This window comes from Vicia villosa, unplaced genomic scaffold, assembly GCF_029867415.1.
Source record: "Vicia villosa cultivar HV-30 ecotype Madison, WI unplaced genomic scaffold, Vvil1.0 ctg.001648F_1_1_3, whole genome shotgun sequence".
NCBI lineage: Eukaryota > Viridiplantae > Streptophyta > Magnoliopsida > Fabales > Fabaceae > Vicia > Vicia villosa.
Genome location: NW_026705684.1, coordinates 191,518 through 209,074, shown reverse-complemented (window position 1 = coordinate 209,074; position 17,557 = coordinate 191,518). Strand labels below are relative to the sequence as shown.

The 17,557-nt window shown below is 32.8% G+C and overlaps 3 protein-coding genes across 4 annotated transcripts; 2 read left to right on the top strand and 1 right to left on the bottom strand.

Moving 5' to 3' along the window:
* The first annotated feature begins 3,433 nt into the window (after window positions 1-3,433).
* On the top strand, window positions 3,434-8,010 carry LOC131636139 (uncharacterized). The gene is made up of 11 exons (XM_058906794.1): window positions 3,434-3,598; window positions 3,699-3,776; window positions 4,850-4,945; window positions 5,049-5,124; window positions 5,208-5,303; window positions 5,409-5,482; window positions 5,579-5,686; window positions 5,781-5,918; window positions 6,406-6,511; window positions 6,997-7,208; window positions 7,582-8,010. The coding sequence occupies exons 1-11, from the start codon at window positions 3,533-3,535 to the stop codon at window positions 7,648-7,650; spliced, it is 1,119 nt and encodes a 372-aa protein (XP_058762777.1). The 5' UTR covers window positions 3,434-3,532; the 3' UTR covers window positions 7,651-8,010.
* A 4,006-nt stretch (window positions 8,011-12,016) lies between these two features.
* On the top strand, window positions 12,017-14,956 carry LOC131636131 (pentatricopeptide repeat-containing protein At1g51965, mitochondrial-like). Its single transcript, XM_058906783.1, has 2 exons — window positions 12,017-12,886; window positions 13,688-14,956. The coding sequence occupies exons 1-2, from the start codon at window positions 12,146-12,148 to the stop codon at window positions 14,888-14,890; spliced, it is 1,944 nt and encodes a 647-aa protein (XP_058762766.1). The 5' UTR covers window positions 12,017-12,145; the 3' UTR covers window positions 14,891-14,956.
* A 682-nt stretch (window positions 14,957-15,638) lies between these two features.
* Window positions 15,639-17,221, bottom strand: LOC131636132 (accelerated cell death 11-like). Of its 2 annotated transcripts, XM_058906785.1 has the most exons (4): window positions 16,850-17,221; window positions 16,569-16,741; window positions 15,895-16,040; window positions 15,639-15,775 (listed from the first exon to the last, which is right to left on the bottom strand). In XM_058906785.1, the coding sequence occupies exons 1-4, from the start codon at window positions 17,201-17,203 to the stop codon at window positions 15,669-15,671; spliced, it is 780 nt and encodes a 259-aa protein (XP_058762768.1). In that variant the 5' UTR covers window positions 17,204-17,221; the 3' UTR covers window positions 15,639-15,668. The 2 variants fall into 2 exon arrangements, with proteins under 2 accessions (XP_058762768.1, XP_058762767.1); XM_058906784.1 differs by lacking the exon at window positions 15,639-15,775 and having other exon boundaries at window positions 15,776-16,040.
* Between the last annotated feature and the right edge of the window lie 336 nt (window positions 17,222-17,557).

Genomic DNA, 17,557 nt, shown 5'->3' with positions numbered 1-17,557 from the left:
TCTTCTCCAACTTCAACGACCTTTTGAATTCTTGTTGTGACAACACTAGCATTGATATGATATATGGAATTTGTGAGTATGGTGCTTGAAGTACTCCCTTGTGCTTGCTGTGAAACATGCAATTCTTTTTTAATCACTTTCATTTTTAATCTTTGCAAATTATGCAATCTGATTTCTGGCTTTGGAAGTTTTTCTCTTTGAGCCATGGTAGTAACAACATTGACACTTTCATGACTTATAGGATTATTAATGGTGTTGTTTGGGAGTTTACCTTGAAGTTATGGTGAAAGTTGTTGAGCTATCTGTCCCACATGAACCTCTAGATTATTTTATAGATTTTTGTAGTATTTCTTAGATTATTCATGCACTACAAGAAAATTGGCAAATTGCGACGATTATTTTGGCACATAACGGTTAAAACAACCGCAATTTACAATCTACGACGATTTGTAGTACCGTCGCAAAATCGTGTGTCCCCAACCTATTTCGCGACGGTTTCCTAAACCGTCACACCAACCGTCGCACTAGTTCACGACAGGTTGGAACTGACTTAAACTAGAAATGATGACAGGTAAAAAGCGTCGTGAATATGCCTTTGATTGTTGTTGTTTGCGACAGTTTAAACGACGTGAATGTGATATTGTGACAGTTGGAACTGTGGTAAATATATGCCTTTGGTTTTTATTTTTGGTTTTGTTTGCGATAGTTTAAAACTCTCATTAATTTTTATCTATTGTATTATATTTTTTATAATATTATTTTATTTAAGTTATTTCTACTAAAATATTTTAAAATGTAATAATCTTTTAATATTATTTTTTATTTAAATTATTTTTATTATACTATTTTTATTTACAGTATTATTATTTTTTATTTTCTATCACTTTTTAACGTAATAAAATTAATTTCAATAAAAAATATTTAGTATTAAATGAGCATCATAATATCAGAAAAATACGAGTTACATAATCATGTGATGTAGTACAAAAAATCGAAAATAAATCAAATCCTAATCTTATAATAATAATCATTATGCCAAAAATACATAAGAAAATTCATAATCTTACTAATTCATAGCAAAGTCTAATTTGTCTTTGTGGATCCATTATCTGCAATACAGTAGTTAGACTCAGATGAACGTCTATCATCAGTAGGTGATTCTAATCCGTGGAAAAAAGTATTAAAATATAAGAGAAAAAAGCACACATTTATCCTGATTTAGCCATCCACAACTAACTTTCCTTATGTCTAAATTCATACTATAAAGAAGAGAAAAAAGTACAAATTTTAATGGTAGAAATGTAGGTTGTCTTAATAAAAGCAATGTAAAGATTGCAATGGCTCCATGACTTGAAATGTAGTATTAGCTTGTATATGCAAAATTGTTTTCAATTTCATATAATAGAACATTAATTATTAACCAGCACCACAACAATAATTTTAAGGTATCAGTACTTTTAGTGCAAATTGTATTTTAATTTTAATTTATTTTAAAATAAAATAAAAAGGTGATGTGACATTAAATTTCATTATTTGATTAGACGGGAGTATCGATATCTAACTAAACTCAAGAGTACCAGAGTGTTCACCTAAATTTAATACTAATACTTTTTTTTTATGAAATACGCAATTTTTATCACTCTCCAATTCAATTTAGATAAGATGGAGCCACTGAAACCGAAAAATTATCACCATAAATTTAAGAAATTTAAGCAACATAAGAAGAGTCAAATTCAATACTAACTTCAAGATCGAAAAACTTACCTTCCATGCCGCCATTCCCTTTACATCATCTAAATCAAACTTTAAGCTTTTAAACAAAAAACTTCTAAAAATTTCATCAGAATATTTAGAATCCCAAAAATTGACTCAATGCAAACAATACGTTATTTTATAATTTGAAATGAAATTGGGGGGTTTTATTTTAGAATACAGTTGAAAAATAAACCATTTTTACATAATCAAAACATCAAAGATTTAGATCATCAAATTATTAGAATAAAAGGCTCACCCACAAAGAAGAGGACCCATGAAGGCTCATAAATCTCACAAAGTAATTGCTAAAACCTGTGAATAATCTTGAAAGCAAAACAAAATGGAGCTTTTGGCAGTAGATCTCCGACGCCAACTTTGCCGCTTTGAAAAACTAGATGAATAGAAAGTGTGTATATGACGGGGAAAAGAAATTGGCAGTAACGGTGTGGTCATGAGAGGGCGGACCCCGTCCTCCCAAAAAGTGAGGACAGGGAGGAGAATTCCTGCAGGCTTTGCACCTTTTAGTCCTAAAAAAGTAAAATTGTATGTAAATGCTTGTGTCCGAAAAAAACAGGGCAGGGAGGAGCGAGCATAATGAGAAATGCTTCTCTTACACTATATTTTACACCCACACCGTACTTTATACTATAAATATATACTTTTCATTTTTCTAATGATTAATTATACCATTTGGAAATTTGTGCTGCACTAAAACAACTATACACATACGGTCTAATTTTTATACGGTGTAATAAAGTAGTGTAAACCTAGCAAAGCTTGAGCATAATAGAGGTTGTGAGCCTAAAATCTTGCCCGACCTCGTAGAAAAGTGCAGGCAATACGAGCATGCCCAACGGGTCGAGTCCATTTTGCCACCCCTAATTATATCTATTATTAAGTGTTTTTTGCCGGGCAAAGATCCAAAATGTCAATATCCAATCCACTGTAGATCCACTCAAAACGACAAAACATATAAAAGTTGATACTCAAGATAGTCAAAGTATGTTATTCTGATCATCATTTTTTACTAAATTCATCTTGAATTCTAAACTGATTTAAGTGTTGTAGTGCTAACCTTACAAGTGGATTCACATCATCGTATAAAGATCAATACTACCAATTCAAGAACATTCTCAATCAAAATAAGTATTAATAAAAAAAAGTATTAAATTTATTTGTTTATAGGGTTAAATATGATTTTAGTCCTTAGAAATATCACAAATTTTATTTTTAATTTCTATTAAGAAAATGATATATTTTGGTCCCTACAAAATTTTTAAGAATGCAGTTTTAGTCCTTGATATTTTAAAAAGTGCTTAATTATCCTTTAACTTTTAAATTTTTGAATTATTTTTTTCATACATGTTTAGAATACTGCAAAATATTTATTTATTTATTTATTTATCAAATTATAAAAAATTTTAAAATAGAAGAATTAAATATAAATTTTAAAATATAATGATAAAAATAATGAAAATCTCGACTTAACAATCAAATTTTGATTTTTTTTTATTTTCAAAAAACTTTTTATAATATTTTAAATATATTTATAAAATAATCATTCAAAAATATATTATTTTAACGGCAAGACTCAAACTAAATACATAATAATTTTGTAAATAATAAAATATGCCCTTTTTTTATAAGAAAAAAAACATACTTAAACCATCAATTAAACGAGTAATAATCTTTCGTTTCTTCCAAGCGCATTTGATATTTTGCCGAGAACGAAACAACAAAGCACGTAGCTGAAGTGGAACCACCAGATCTCTCTCAGATGGAGTTTCCCGTTTCCGTCATTTGTACCCTCCTTTTCTTCTCTTTCCTCTCCCCTCAAATTAGGGTTCGTTTTCTCTCAATCTCAACTCTCTTTCAATTCATCGCGCATTTGATTGCGATTACGATTTCGATCTAACGATTTTCGTTTTGTTTGATTTTCACAGGGCGAGGCTTCTGGTTCCGTCTTCTTCATCGATAGCTCCACTCATCAATTCCTTCGCGCTAGATCATCCAACCATGAGGTTTATCTCGTAATTCTCCTTCTGCTTTTTTTAATATCGCTGCATCTTATATTATCGCGTTATTGGATACGTCGCTGATCGATTTGAATTTTTGGTACTTTGATTGAATTTGCATTTTATCTAAACGTTATTGTTTGCTATAAGAAATTGAGGCGTGGAAATTTCAGAAGGGGAAAATGAAATCAAAATCTAGTTTGAAATCTTATGAATAATCGTTTAGCATAAATCTCTTGCATAGTTGTTAGAATTTGAAATGATGGAAGAAGTGGCAGTTGATTAATGAGGAGAAAAATTGAATAGATGCGATAACTGAATTGCAACATTTTTCAAACTTCTGATGCAATAAATGGTTGTTGTTAGCAACGGTATAGTCAAGAAGTAAATTTGTAATAAGACAACTAAGTAAATATCACTTGAGAATGATAATAAGTAGAAGGTTTATTTTCTTCTCTTGTTTCTGTTGATATGAATGATTGATTATAACATAAACTTATCTGTAGAACAGCATATTCAATCATAACTAAATGATATTTAGGAATGGAGGTTTTTTAATCTAACTTGCTGAAAGTTTATATTTTAGTTTCTTTTTGCTTCGTTCAATTTGGAAGAGACTAATTGTAAGGAACTCTGACATAAAAAGGGGAATTTCTTGAAAGGATCAAAAGAATAGAAGTCTTGTGTTTTTCACGGAAAATGGATAATGGAATTCTCCTCAAGGGTGTTTTCCCTTAAAAAGGATTTCTCCTTTCACACAGAAGCTATCAAATCCATGGAATGATTCTTCTTCCCCTACGATTTCCCCAATTTATCTGTATAACAAAACAAAAGAAATTATATGTATATCTTACCCTGTCTAACTAACCAACTAGCCAACTGCTTTAACTTCCCTAACCATTTTCCAATACTCTTATTAAATTTCATAATATTGGTTTCACTTTGAAGGTTAATTATTTTCATCATGTTCATCCCTTTTGTGTTCCCTCTGTTTCTGCTAATGAGTCTGCTACACTCTGTTGTCATTGTAAAAATTAAAAAATAATGATCTCACTGGATGGTGGCATTTCACTTTGCAGAATCCTTCAATTTCGCTTCAAGAAGTTGGGGCTGCTGTGCCAGTTTTGCTCGGTTTTGCACCTCCTTCCACTCTTTCAGCCTCCAGCTCATCCAAGGTTCTTGAAATCATTATTGACCATCAGTTTTACTATCTTACTTATGTTATATCACACTTCTGTTATGTAGATTTGATTAGTGGTAATGTGTTATTTTCTTCAGTTGAATGAGGTTTTGGTTCCTAATCCATTCAATAGGCCTCGTGCTGTGTTTCTGCTGGAAGTGAATGGAATCAAAGGTTTCTGGCCTTCTCTTGAGTATGATGATCAATTTCTATAATATGTTCTCGTTCTTTAAATAATAATTGTGATATGGATGCAGGTCTTGAAAGCATTGCCCAGGATAATGCAATGTTCAGCAAGTCATCGTGGGATGCAAAATTTATTGGTTCAGATAAAGTTGACATTCAACTTCCAGGTGAATACAACGAAAATTGTGATTGTCACTACTGATAAGGTTTGGTTTTATCTTTTTTTTTTTTTTTGCAAAATATTTCATGTTTGTTTTCTTTTAATCATGCAGGTGAAAATGATATTTCTGTGTTTTCGTTGGATGAGCAATTGGAAGTTTTCACTGACAAAGAAATTGACGATTTTGTAAGTTTTGATTCATATTACACATTTTAATGAGCTATTTATTTAACAGAACTATTCAGTTATATTTATATATGACTTTTTCTCTGTTGTTTTTAGTCATCTTTGATAGGTGGATCATATGCCCCTGATGCCCTAGAGCCAGTCAATGGGGTGCTTACCATTCCTTTGGCAAATAGTGCCTTAGTGAATCTCCATATGTCAAAGGTGTGATAAGGATTATTTGAAGGCATGGTTTTCTACTTATATGTGTATTTGTTTGTTAGGACTGATTGGGAGGCTTATGTGCTTATATTTGCAGAAAGAAGAAAGAAAGTTTGTGATAGGTCTTTTGTCTCTCGCTCAAAATGTCAAAAGAGCAATTCAGATGCATCATGAAATATCTCAGAATACTCTAAGTCCAGCTGAGTTGTTAACAGGAAGCTTCAATGGTATTAAGGTGTGCAACTTTCTTTCTCAGAATATTTTAAATTAGAATGAATGTTGATGTTCCTAGAAGGAATCCCTTATTTATTAGGTTCTCTTGTTGGACAAATTGAAATCCTATAAAATTGAAGTGTTTTTTCAATTTAAAAGGAAAATATGGAAATAACTTAATTTTCCTTTTGTGATGGGGAAACTATGCTGACGTGAACACGAGCCATCTGAAGTGCTTAGTTGATTCTGTTTCTTCTGTTGTTTCTCAATTTAAATTTCCGCCTCAGAGCATGTTTTGGTAGACTATTAATTTTATGAAGTTGTAGTTGATTGGAAAAAAAAGTTGTGCCTCAGAAATTTTGTATGAAGAGTCATTCTCAAGCATTTTTCTTTTCAATACATGATCGATACTTTATTTATTTGTCTGTAACATAGGAAAGCATATAAAATGTGAATGCAAATTTAAAGAGAAACAATTCTTTCATACACTATCAACCAATATGATGCAGGTTTTGCAAGAGCAAGGTGAAGCTGAAAGTATTGCTCAGCATGGAGTTGAATTGCTACTTGTGACTTTAACCAAGATATTTGGCTCATTGCAAGAGGCATACAAAGGTCAATTTTTGTCAGGCTTACTTGATATTTTTTCTTAAAAGATTGGAACTACGGAAGTTACTACCTCCATCCCTAAATATATAGACCCCTCTTGAGTTTTTTCTGTCCTTTTTATATGATCTTTTTTAATGTTCCACTGCATTAATATTTCTTTACCAAAATACCCCTAATTATTTTACTTTTATTTTGCAATCATAATAAATACTCTTGTTAAGATATTAAATAATTCTCTCTATTGAAATGTAAATTTGTAAAACAAAACCAATTGTCAACAAATTTAATAAAACAACCAACTTTTTAAATTCCTGTGATTTGCTCGTAAGGGTTTTATATTCAGGGATGCAAGTAGTATTTGCTTAAGTAAAAATATCTTAGTCAAATTACTGTAGCAAACTCAGCTGATTATTTGTTCTTTAGTTGTCAATTATTGGTCTGAAAAGTTCATTTGCTTTTATTGAATCTGTTAATGATCAATGGCTGAGCAGGTCAAATTGTTGGAATTATCTATTATCAAACTGCCACTCCTCAAGAGTCTGGCAAGACGTTTAATGCGATCTTTACTCCTTCTGATTACCATAAGGCGCGATGGTTGGAAGAAGAAAATGCACTGAATACAACTTTTGCAGAAGTGGCACTGGTTAGGATAACCCTTGCCTGGATAACAGGAATTCTTTTGCTTGTTTCAACTCTTATGGGGGTAAGTGTCTGGTGAAGAACTCATACTATTAATATCATGTTAATCAAAAATACGAAAGAAATGATTTTCTGTGTAGCTAGACGTATTAGTCTTTAAAATCTAGCTAAATATTTGGAACTTGGAATACAATTTTCTGTGCAGCTGGGCAGTACCTTTTCTTAGTAACAATTTGGAAATTTATTTGGGACGGAAATTATAACGTTTAATTTGGTGCAATGTATGATGATGTTATGTTTGAATAATGGATACTAGCATTAGAATTAGTGGTTAGATTTTTGGTATTTCTGATGCAATGGTGATAGTATTAGTAAAAGTGTTGATAATTGATGCATGATCATAAACATTTACTAATTCATTTTTTTTCTTCTGGCAGACATGTTACCTCTTGTATATGCCAATCACAAGGGACACACTTCTCTACTCTAATGTCAAGCTTGATTAAGCATGGAAGCAAACAAACGGCATACATCTTTTTGCCAAACTAGGGAGGACCGGGCTTCTGTTGAACCTTTTGATTGATTTTTTTCTCTCTAAATGCCTCTAGTTTGTGTGCATTATTATATTATTTGTTGTTAATGGATCGGTGTAGTCAGTTTCTTATATTTATGTATCAGAAACTTGTTCAATTAGGATTTAGGTCATCAAAATGAGGGGTTATTATATATATGTGTGAAGGATGGATATTGTGCCCCTTATTCAGGACTTGGATAGTTGTGATTGTTCCGGCCATTTCCAATAAAGTGTACAACATTTTGATTGGCGTATTCAATAATACTATTGTAAAATAATGAAATTTGAGAAACAGTCATTCTCCTATTTCTAAATTTTGGGCAGCTGTTTTTACTTTATCAAATGCTAGAAATAACTATTTATACGGATGTTGCTCTTCTCCATGGATGATGATGTATGTATGCATTATGTCGATAGATTTAATTTTAATCTAGACTTTAAATGGTTTATTTTTCACCAGTTCATGGAAAAAAGTAAACTTAAAAAGCTCGTCATAAAAAATGAATATCATATATGGACAATTTTTAATACATATATATTCTCCAACTGTAGTATGTACACAATGATAAATTCTCCAACTATAGTATATACAGAATGTACTTTGAACATCTAATTAGTAATAGCAGTCCCATTAGTTTTGAAAGAGACTTTGGGTAATGTAGTTTGAGGTGTCTAGGAGATAAGATCCTAGCATGTACTTTGGGTAATGCAATTTGATTAAACTTCATTCAATATTTCAACTTTAATTCCTTTGAATAATTTGTCTTTACCTGAAGTTTACTAGTAACTATTTGTCCAATAGGAATCATATATTCAAAATAAAAGAATCAAGAGTTAAAAGAGAATACAAACAAATCTAACAACACATAAAGTCCTCCGGAACTACTAGCAGAATAGTTCTTTCTAAATTTGGCTAAAAGAAACTACTAGCGGCAAGTTAGAGGAAGACAGACATCACATCACCACCTCCACAAAACCAAATGCGGACAATTAGTCATCTAGCACACCTTTAAATGCAAAGAGAAATGAAAACACATGAAGATTTAGCACAAAATCACTTCTAGATGCGAACAACTAGTCATCTAGCACACCTTTAAATATAAAGAGAAATGAAAACACATGAAGATTTAACACAAACTCACTTCCACGCAGGTTAATTATCACAGACATTCAGTGATTAACCGTCAATCTTTCCTTACAAAAAATAACTTTGTTTCCTAATTTTTCAAATAGTCCATATCAAAGAATGACATATCAAGAATAGACCTAAAGACACTTGTTTCTCATATCCTAAAACAATTCAAAAATCCTTAGGATTGAACGTGGCAAAGCCTCGACTGACCTATCCACTTGAAAATTCTATATCAAATGGTTGAAGTTACCTCACATAAAACAAAGAGATGATCCTCCGACTCCACTTTCCCAAAACACAAAGCGCACCCCATTACTAGGATCCAACATTATTTGTCATCTAAGAAGATTCTGCCTAGTTGGCAAACTATTTTGAATCAACTGCCAAGAGAACACCACAACTTTAGACGACATCCAACTCTTCCAAACCCAGACAACCCCTCACCACCCTCTCAGACCTATCTTTCTTGACGCCAGTTACAACCAACATGCTGTCATAAACTGATCCAATTGAAAAACCTCCAATTAAGTCAGGATTCCAAACCTAAGCATCTACCTTGTCATGTCTAACTATACGCGTGATAAGAACAAGCAAACCCTCAAAGAGTTCCTCCTCCCAAATTAGGAAAGATTGTCTCTAAAAACCAACCCAAACCACATTGGTTTTATTTCTAAAAACCAATCGAGGCACGTCTTTTTTTCATGCGGTGCAAGTGATATATCATTCCAAAGTAACACCACTACCTTGCATATATCTCTCTGAAACTACGACGAAACCTAAAGAATGCTCCACTTTCACTTACTAAGAAATGTTAATTTGCATAGTCTATGATTCTTGACACCTAAATCATGCCTTTTAGTTTTACACACATCCTTCCATTTAACCCAAACAACTTTAATACCTTCTTTAGAACTTCCTTAGAAAAAGCTTTGCAATCCAACAAATTGGTTTCAAACTAGGGGTGTTCAAAACCAAACCAACCCAATAGAAAACCACAAACTAAACCGCAAAAAACCGCATTTGGTTTGGATTTGTTTGGGTCATCTTTTTACAAAACCGCACGGTTTGGTTCAGTTTGCGGTTTGTATTTTGTAAATCGAACTAAACCGAATCAAACCGCATTATATTACAACCTAACTTTTACTTAACTCACATCCAACAAACTTAAACCTATTATACTTTAGCCTTATGATTACGAACAATTTTCTCATCCTTATACATATGATTTCAGTTCCGACTTCTCAAATCTCTAATAGCATTATTGCGCTTTCTTTGCCACATACATCTTCCCTCTTCTTCTCTAATCTCTACTATCTTATATTCTTTCTTTTTCACCTTCTCATTTTGATGCAAATGTTCCATATTTCAGTTTCGTTTTTATCCCACATCTTCTTCTCTAATCTCTCAACTCTTTTGTTTTTTCTTTTTCATCTTCACTATTCTCTCGTCTCTTCTATTTTTTTTGTTTGATTATAATAATTTTTATATTGTTTTATGCTATTATTTTATGTTTATTATTCCACTTTTGTCAAATTTAATTTTTACATATTAAATGGAAAGTTGTTGTCAAAATATGACGAGTTTTGTTGTTATTTGATAGTGCATGAATGTCTAAAAACAAAATTATGTTGTCATCTATATGTGTACGTATAACTCAATAAAATATTTGTAAAAAACCGAACCAACCGAACCAAATCAAACCGCATTGATTTGATTCGGTTTTTTTTAAAAGCCAACCGAACTAAACCAAACCGCATAATTTTTTCTCTTACGATTCGGATGATTTTTTCCATCCAAACGGCACCGCGAACACCCCTATTTCAAACCAACTCATCTTTAAAAAAAATGATAAAAACACAAAGTAATGCATTATTATAAGGGTAATGCTAACTAGTGCCCCGAGGACACTGGTTAAGAGATTAAAAAGATAAGTAGAGTATTGTTTAATAGATTAAAAAGATAAGTTTTTTACCTAAAATATATGTATTCAATGCATTGAAATCATAAATCATTAATTTTTCTAAAAAATATTATGTTTATTCAATGTATTGATCTAGAATAATTTCTTTATTTATAACTAGCGGGATACCCGTGCTATCGCACGGGGTCGTTTGGGTTTAACATTATGTGGATAAGATCTAACTTATAAAGTTATTCCGTATATATTTAAACAATACACATATTAATTGGATGACAATTGGAATAAAAATTAAACATGTAGTATGTTAAATAATAGTTATCGATCTAAGAGCTAATAATACATCCAAAATTTTGCTCTTTAACTAAAACAATAATTACACGTCGCAATATGTCATTTGTCAGTTTTTAAATTTGTTTTACGGGTTATAAACATTCACATAATCACAAATATAAACAAAAAATATGTAGCAACCTTTATGCATTGATTAAAGTAATATAACAACACTATACTTATTTGATCCAATATAAAAATACTTAGAACCCGTTTATAAAAACACTTATTTGATCCAACGCTGGGTAAAATAATTTTATAAAAATAATTAGTAGATTTTACTTGTTTATTAAAATATTTGTAACTTGTTTCCGATTATAAAAATAATTGTATCACCAATATACTTTTTTCGCATTTATAAAAATATTTTTAACTTATTCACGTTTATAAATATAATTGTATTAATAGTAGACTTTTCCCGTTTATAAAGTTATTTGATATTTATTTTCGTTTATAAAAATAATTGTATCCACAATAGTCTTTTTTCGTTTATAAAAAAAATTGTATCAACAATAGACTTTTTTTTGTATATAAAAATTTTTGTAGCTTATTCCCGTTTATAAAAAATTTGTATCAACAATAGATTTATTTTCGTTTATAAAAATATATGTAACTTATTCCCGTTTATTAAATCAATTGTATCAATAGTTGACTATTCTCGTTTATACAAATATTTGTAGTTTAAAATTTTTATTTTGTTTTAGTATTTTTATAATTTAGAAGATTAAAAAATGTTAAATTTTATAATTTAATATTTTAATGTGGGCATCAACTATAATTTATAGTTCATTAATTGAGGCCACACTTTTTAAAATAAATGGTAATGTTTTTAATTTAAACGTAGCATGACCCTTATTATTGTAACTTTACTCCTATTTTAATTCTTGTTAACAGATACGCCAAGGAAAATATATTGTGATTAATTACTGTTTTTTAGTTTGTCTCTCCAAAATAAAATTTGAAATTCTCATTTTACAATTGACTCTCGTAGCAAGCAGAGCACTGAAATCTGTTTGATGGAGAACTAGATTCCAACCGAAACCAATGAAACCATTCCACTTCACTTCCCTCCGCCACTTCGCCACCAAATACACCGCCAAAATCACCTCCACCTCCCCCACCGGCCGTTCCCTAGCCGCCGAAGTAACCCCACCGCCTCCCCTCCCCTCCGACACCCGCGGCTACTCCCTCCCCCGCCACGACCTAGTCTGCAAAGCCACCCAAATCCTCCTCTCCACCACAAACCCCCATTCCACCAAACAAACCCCCCTCCACGACCCCTTCTCCGACCTCTCCGAATATCTCCAATCTCTCTCCATCTCCCTAACCCCTCTAGAAGCTTCCGAAATTCTCAAATCCCTCAAAAACCCTTCCCTCGCTCTCAAATTCTTCCACTTTTGCCCCTCCCTTTCCCCCAACTTCCGTCATGACTCCTTCACTTATAACCGAATGTTCCTCATTCTCTCCCTCTCGTCCTCGCCGCTTCGATTCGAGCAGACCGAATCGCTCCTCGATGACATGGAGCGACGTGGCCTGCGTGGCTCCATCTCGACAGTTAATATTCTGATTGGATTTTTTGGTGATTTGGAACGTTGTGTTGGGTTGGTTAAGAAATGGGAGCTTAGGCTTAATGCTTATACTTATAAGTGTTTGCTACAAGCTTATTTGAGGTTAAGGGATTCTGATAAGGCTTTTCATGTTTATTTGGATATGTTGAGACATGGTTATCACTTGGATATTTTTGCTTATAACATGCTTTTGGATGCTTTGGCTAAGGAGAATAAGGTTTGTGTGTTTCTTTCATACTTTACTTGCTTTGCAGCTTTTTCTGTCTTTGTTTTGAATTTGTTAGATTCATTACAATACAATGCAATGCATGTTTTCAAGAGAGATAAATGAAGATTCTTGCACCCTTTTGGATAATGTTTGATTATTTAGAGGTGCATTTAGAGAAGTTGTGTTGGGTCTTGGACTTGGGATTATCTTGATATATGCATTTGTGTAAAGAGACATTTTGATAAGCTTATTTTAATTTATCTTATTACACGGGCGCTTGTGAAATGTTCGGAAATGTTGAAAAATAGCTTATGATACTATTTTTAAGCTTGTTTTCATAAGCCTTCAGTAATATACTTAGATGGTTTGAGCATGTAGATAGAAGACTCGTAGGTTCTGTGGTTAGGAGAGTAGATCGGATGGAGAGGAGTCAAACAACTAAAAGTAGAGGTAGACCTAAAAAAGCTATATGAGAAGTTATTAAGAAAGATCTCTAGATTAACAATTTGGATAGAAACATTATCTTCGAAAGAAATTATGGCGGGAGTTGATCCATGTAGGCATGTAGCCAATCCCACTTAGTGGGTTAAGGCTTGGTTGTTGTTGTTGTAGTATCTGTTTCTGGAATTATTATACATACATAATTACTTATATGGCTGTAAAGTTTTCCTGCAAATTCGAGTGAGATTAGTATGAATAGATTGATGAACGTCTAATTGAGCTTTAGTGCTTTTGTAAATGGTGTTTAAGAAGTACAGCTTACTTTTGTTGATCCTGTTTAACAGTTAGTGTATTTCAATATTTTGGCAGGTGGATCAAGCATATAAAGTATTTGAGGACATGAAGCGAAGGCATTGTGAGCCTGATACGATCACGTACACCATTATGATCAGAATGACTGGGAAATCCGGCAAAACAAACGAGGCGCTAGCACTGTTTCAGGTGATGTTAGAAAAGGGATTAACTCCAAATTTGATTGCTTATAATACTATGATTGAGGCACTCGCCAAGGGACGGATGGCAGACAAGGCTGTCCTTCTATTCTCAAAAATGGTGGAGAGTGATTGTCAGCCTAATGAATTTACGTACAGTGTGCTTTTGAATGTTTTGGTTGCTGAAGGACAGCTTCATAAGCTTGACTATATTGTGGAGATATCAAAAAAATATATGAATAAGCAGATATATGCTTATTTTGTAAGGACTTTAAGCAAATTGGGTCATTCCTCTGAAGCACATAGGCTATTTTGTAACATGTGGAACTTCCATGACAAGGGTGATAAAGATGCTTACATGTCCATGCTAGAGAGTTTATGCAGTAGTGGGAAAATGACAGAAGCAATAGATCTTCTTAATAGATTTCACGAAAAGTGTATAACCAGTGATACTATCATGTATAATACAGTATTCACAGCTCTCGGCAAGTTGAAACAAGTGGCGCATATCCATGACCTTTATGAAAAGATGAAACGGGACGGCCCTCCACCAGACATATTTACATACAATATTCTGATTTCCAGCTACGGGAGAGCTGGAAGAGTTGACAGTGCTATTAAAATTTTCGAAGAGCTAGAGAATAGTAATTGTGATCCCGATGTCATTTCCTATAACAGTTTGATCAACTGCCTTGGAAAGAATGGAGATGTTGATGAAGCTCACATGAGATTTAAAGAAATGCAAGAGAAAGGATTAAACCCTGATGTTGTAACTTATAGTACACTTATTGAGTGCTTTGGCAAGACTGATAAAGTTGAGATGGCGTGTAGCTTGTTCGATGAAATGATTGCTGAAGAATGCTCTCCTAACTTAGTAACATATAATATTTTACTCGATTGTCTTGAAAGGTCTGGAAGAACTGCCGAGGCAGTGGACCTTTATGCAAAACTTAAGCAACAAGGGCTGACACCAGATTCAATAACATATGCAGTGCTTGAGCGATTGCAAAGTGGTAGGCACGGGAAGTTGAGAGTTCGCAGACAGAATCCAATTACAGGATGGGTTGTTAGCCCTTTGTGATGATATAGAAAACTTTGTTATACATTCATTAGGCAGAAATTCCTTTTATTAGGCCTTCTGAAGGTTCTTTGTCTAAAGCTACTATAGCTGTGTTGTTGAGGTGAAGAAGATATATGATTATAGCCATTTGGTGCGCGTTGACACTCTTGTTGGTTGTGCAACATACTCGCGTTTTTCTGCAATGGGATTTGTGACTTGAATCATGGCCGTTCAATGAAAAGAGTATGCTTTCTTTCTCTTATGAATCTCATATAGATTCTATTGATTTAATTTGTAATAGGTTCTGTTAGCAAGCTCATCCTAGATATGTCATCATAGAAAAATTGTAAATATAATTCTTCATTCTTACATGAATAGGAACAGGAAAAACCTAGTATTGGAGAAAAGGGGAGGACTAATTTTTCTTGGTTTTATATGTAAGCTTTCCAAGCTTGTACCCCAAGTATACAATCCTATTTGAGTCCTCAGTCAGCATTAAGTATTGAATGAGGAAGAAATTGGTCCTGAAATGCTTTTTTCTTTTCTTTTCTATCTCTTTATGCATACTAGGTGCTTATTTAGACCAAACCTAAAATTCACATTTCTTTGATTTTTCTTCTACCTCCTTCACTGTATTTAGGAGATTTATTTACCCTTTGAACAAAAATTGTTGCTCTTTCAATTACGACAAAAATGATTGTCACAAACCAAAACAATTATTGTGTATAAAAGATTCCAAACTACAACAGTTATCTATTACATGTATCCAAATCAATCAAAACACATCCATTTAGAAGGTTCACCAATCTATACCCAATTCTCTTTCGAGAAAGATCTTCTCAATATATTGGATTAGAGGCGGGGATGCTGATATATAAGTTTCCATCAAGACCTTTGCCGCAGACTCTAGTGTAACACATTGAAGAATAACAAAAATATTGTTAACATCATAACTACAATAGTTAAAGTTGTAAGCCTTAAATACATATATAAACTGATTGTAGCAAATATTATGCTATACTTACCATCTTCACCGAGTTTCCTATATAGCTGCTGCTTCGTAGGAATGTAATTTAATCTTACAGAAACGGCTTTTCTGAGAGCCCAGCCATGATATGAATTAAATATTTGCGTGTAAGCCTTAGAAACCGCATCTCTCATAGAATTTCCCCTGTCAAAACACAGATCGGGACATTATTTACTATAACTGCTAAGTACTACCAAACTAAACAAAATTGTAAAAATATTAAACAAAAAAGACTATATTGTTGAGGTTGTTGATCCTAAAATCACTATTAGTCCACATACACTTTCTCCACCCAGCTACACTTTGCACTAACATTTAAGAATTGTAAGTGGGGGTCTTTTTCTGTCATACAGTGTTCCACTTTCATTTTTTTATTTATTTTTATTCCTCTGAGATGAGTCTTGTAGCTCACCAAATATAGATCAAATCTCACGTTCAAAGATAATCTGTAAGATTCTCCAAATTACAGCAGAATTGAAGCTTTTGTTATTATGCAATGAATTTTTTTGTTTTGTTTAATCATTGTTATCTGGCACTGTGTTTAAACATCAATTAAGGGTGATAGTAACATGCTTTGGATCTCTTCTACCAAAATATGAAAAGCATATATCAAATCAAACACTAATAGTACACAGTAAATGGTAAAGTAGCAAATGAACAAGATGCACATACTCTGTGAGTAGAACTTGTTCAAATAGCACCTTGAGAAATTCAAGTCCACGTTTTATCTTCAAAAGATTTCTGGAATGGCTTCCTTGTATTCTCACAGAATTAGTTTGTACATCATGATCAACCATAGATTGTAATGTCTTGAAAGACTTTGATGCCTCTGCTATGTCATTGACCTGTTATTATCCATGTTTATGTGTTAGTGCTTCACAGATTTGTGGATATCAACAAATGAGATCACATATATGTTATACTAATAAAGAAGTAGTTTATTGGTCACTTACCTTGGTGAGGTAATCCATCTCAATGAACTTGAAGTGAAAGCCAATGCTGCCAAAAAGGGGAGCCACAAAAACACATGCGCGGGAAAAAGCTGCAACCTCAACCACATTTTCGGAGATGACAACATCTGCGAGCTCTTTGAACGCATCTGCAATTTTGCCAAGAGGTTTTTCATCGACGGCTGTTGTGGAAGCCACTCTGCTTCTTCTTCTTATGATCTCTTCTGTGTTGTTGTCAACATGATCATGTACCAATTGCTCCTGCTCTTTCCTGGAAGTGGCAGAAAAGCACCTCAAAAAAATACCAAGTGCTTTGGGCACTTTTCTCTGACGTCCATGTTGTAAATTATCTGCCATAGTATATGGAAGAAAGAATATATGATTATACTTCTTAGTCCTTAGTGAGATATATATATATATATATATATATATATATATATATATATATATATTTTTGTGCGTGTGTGTGAATGTGTAAAGTGGATGCAAAGAGTTCAAATTGGAATCGAGATTACTTTGCACATACAGATGTTAGGAAGCTGTCAATTTAGTTACTAAACTATATGAATATGAGTTAAAAGGTAGTGCACTGACAGTGTAAAACTATTTTACACTGTCATCCAATAGGGAGTCATGAATGTGCCATGTCATTAAAGTTTTTTTTAAATAAAATAATGTTTTAATTGGATGCATGGTGGTGATTGGTTGACA

Bases quoted from the DNA above. Each gene is read 5' to 3' on its own strand.
- LOC131636131 (XM_058906783.1), top strand. From the start codon at position 12,146: ATGAAACCATTCCACTTCACTTCCCTCCGCCACTTCGCCACCAAATAC. The intron at 12,887-13,687 runs GTTTGTGTGTTT...ATATTTTGGCAG, and splicing joins CTTTGGCTAAGGAGAATAAG to GTGGATCAAGCATATAAAGT.
- LOC131636139 (XM_058906794.1), top strand. From the start codon at position 3,533: ATGGAGTTTCCCGTTTCCGTCATTTGTACCCTCCTTTTCTTCTCTTTC. The intron at 3,777-4,849 runs GTTTATCTCGTA...TTCACTTTGCAG, and splicing joins CTAGATCATCCAACCATGAG to AATCCTTCAATTTCGCTTCA. The intron at 6,512-6,996 runs GTCAATTTTTGT...ATGGCTGAGCAG, and splicing joins ATTGCAAGAGGCATACAAAG to GTCAAATTGTTGGAATTATC.
- LOC131636132 (XM_058906784.1), bottom strand. From the start codon at position 17,203: ATGGCAGATAATTTACAACATGGACGTCAGAGAAAAGTGCCCAAAGCA. The intron at 16,742-16,849 runs GTAAGTGACCAA...GGATAATAACAG, and splicing joins AGATGGATTACCTCACCAAG to GTCAATGACATAGCAGAGGC. The intron at 16,041-16,568 runs GTATGTGCATCT...GTGTTTTGACAG, and splicing joins GAACAAGTTCTACTCACAGA to GGGAAATTCTATGAGAGATG.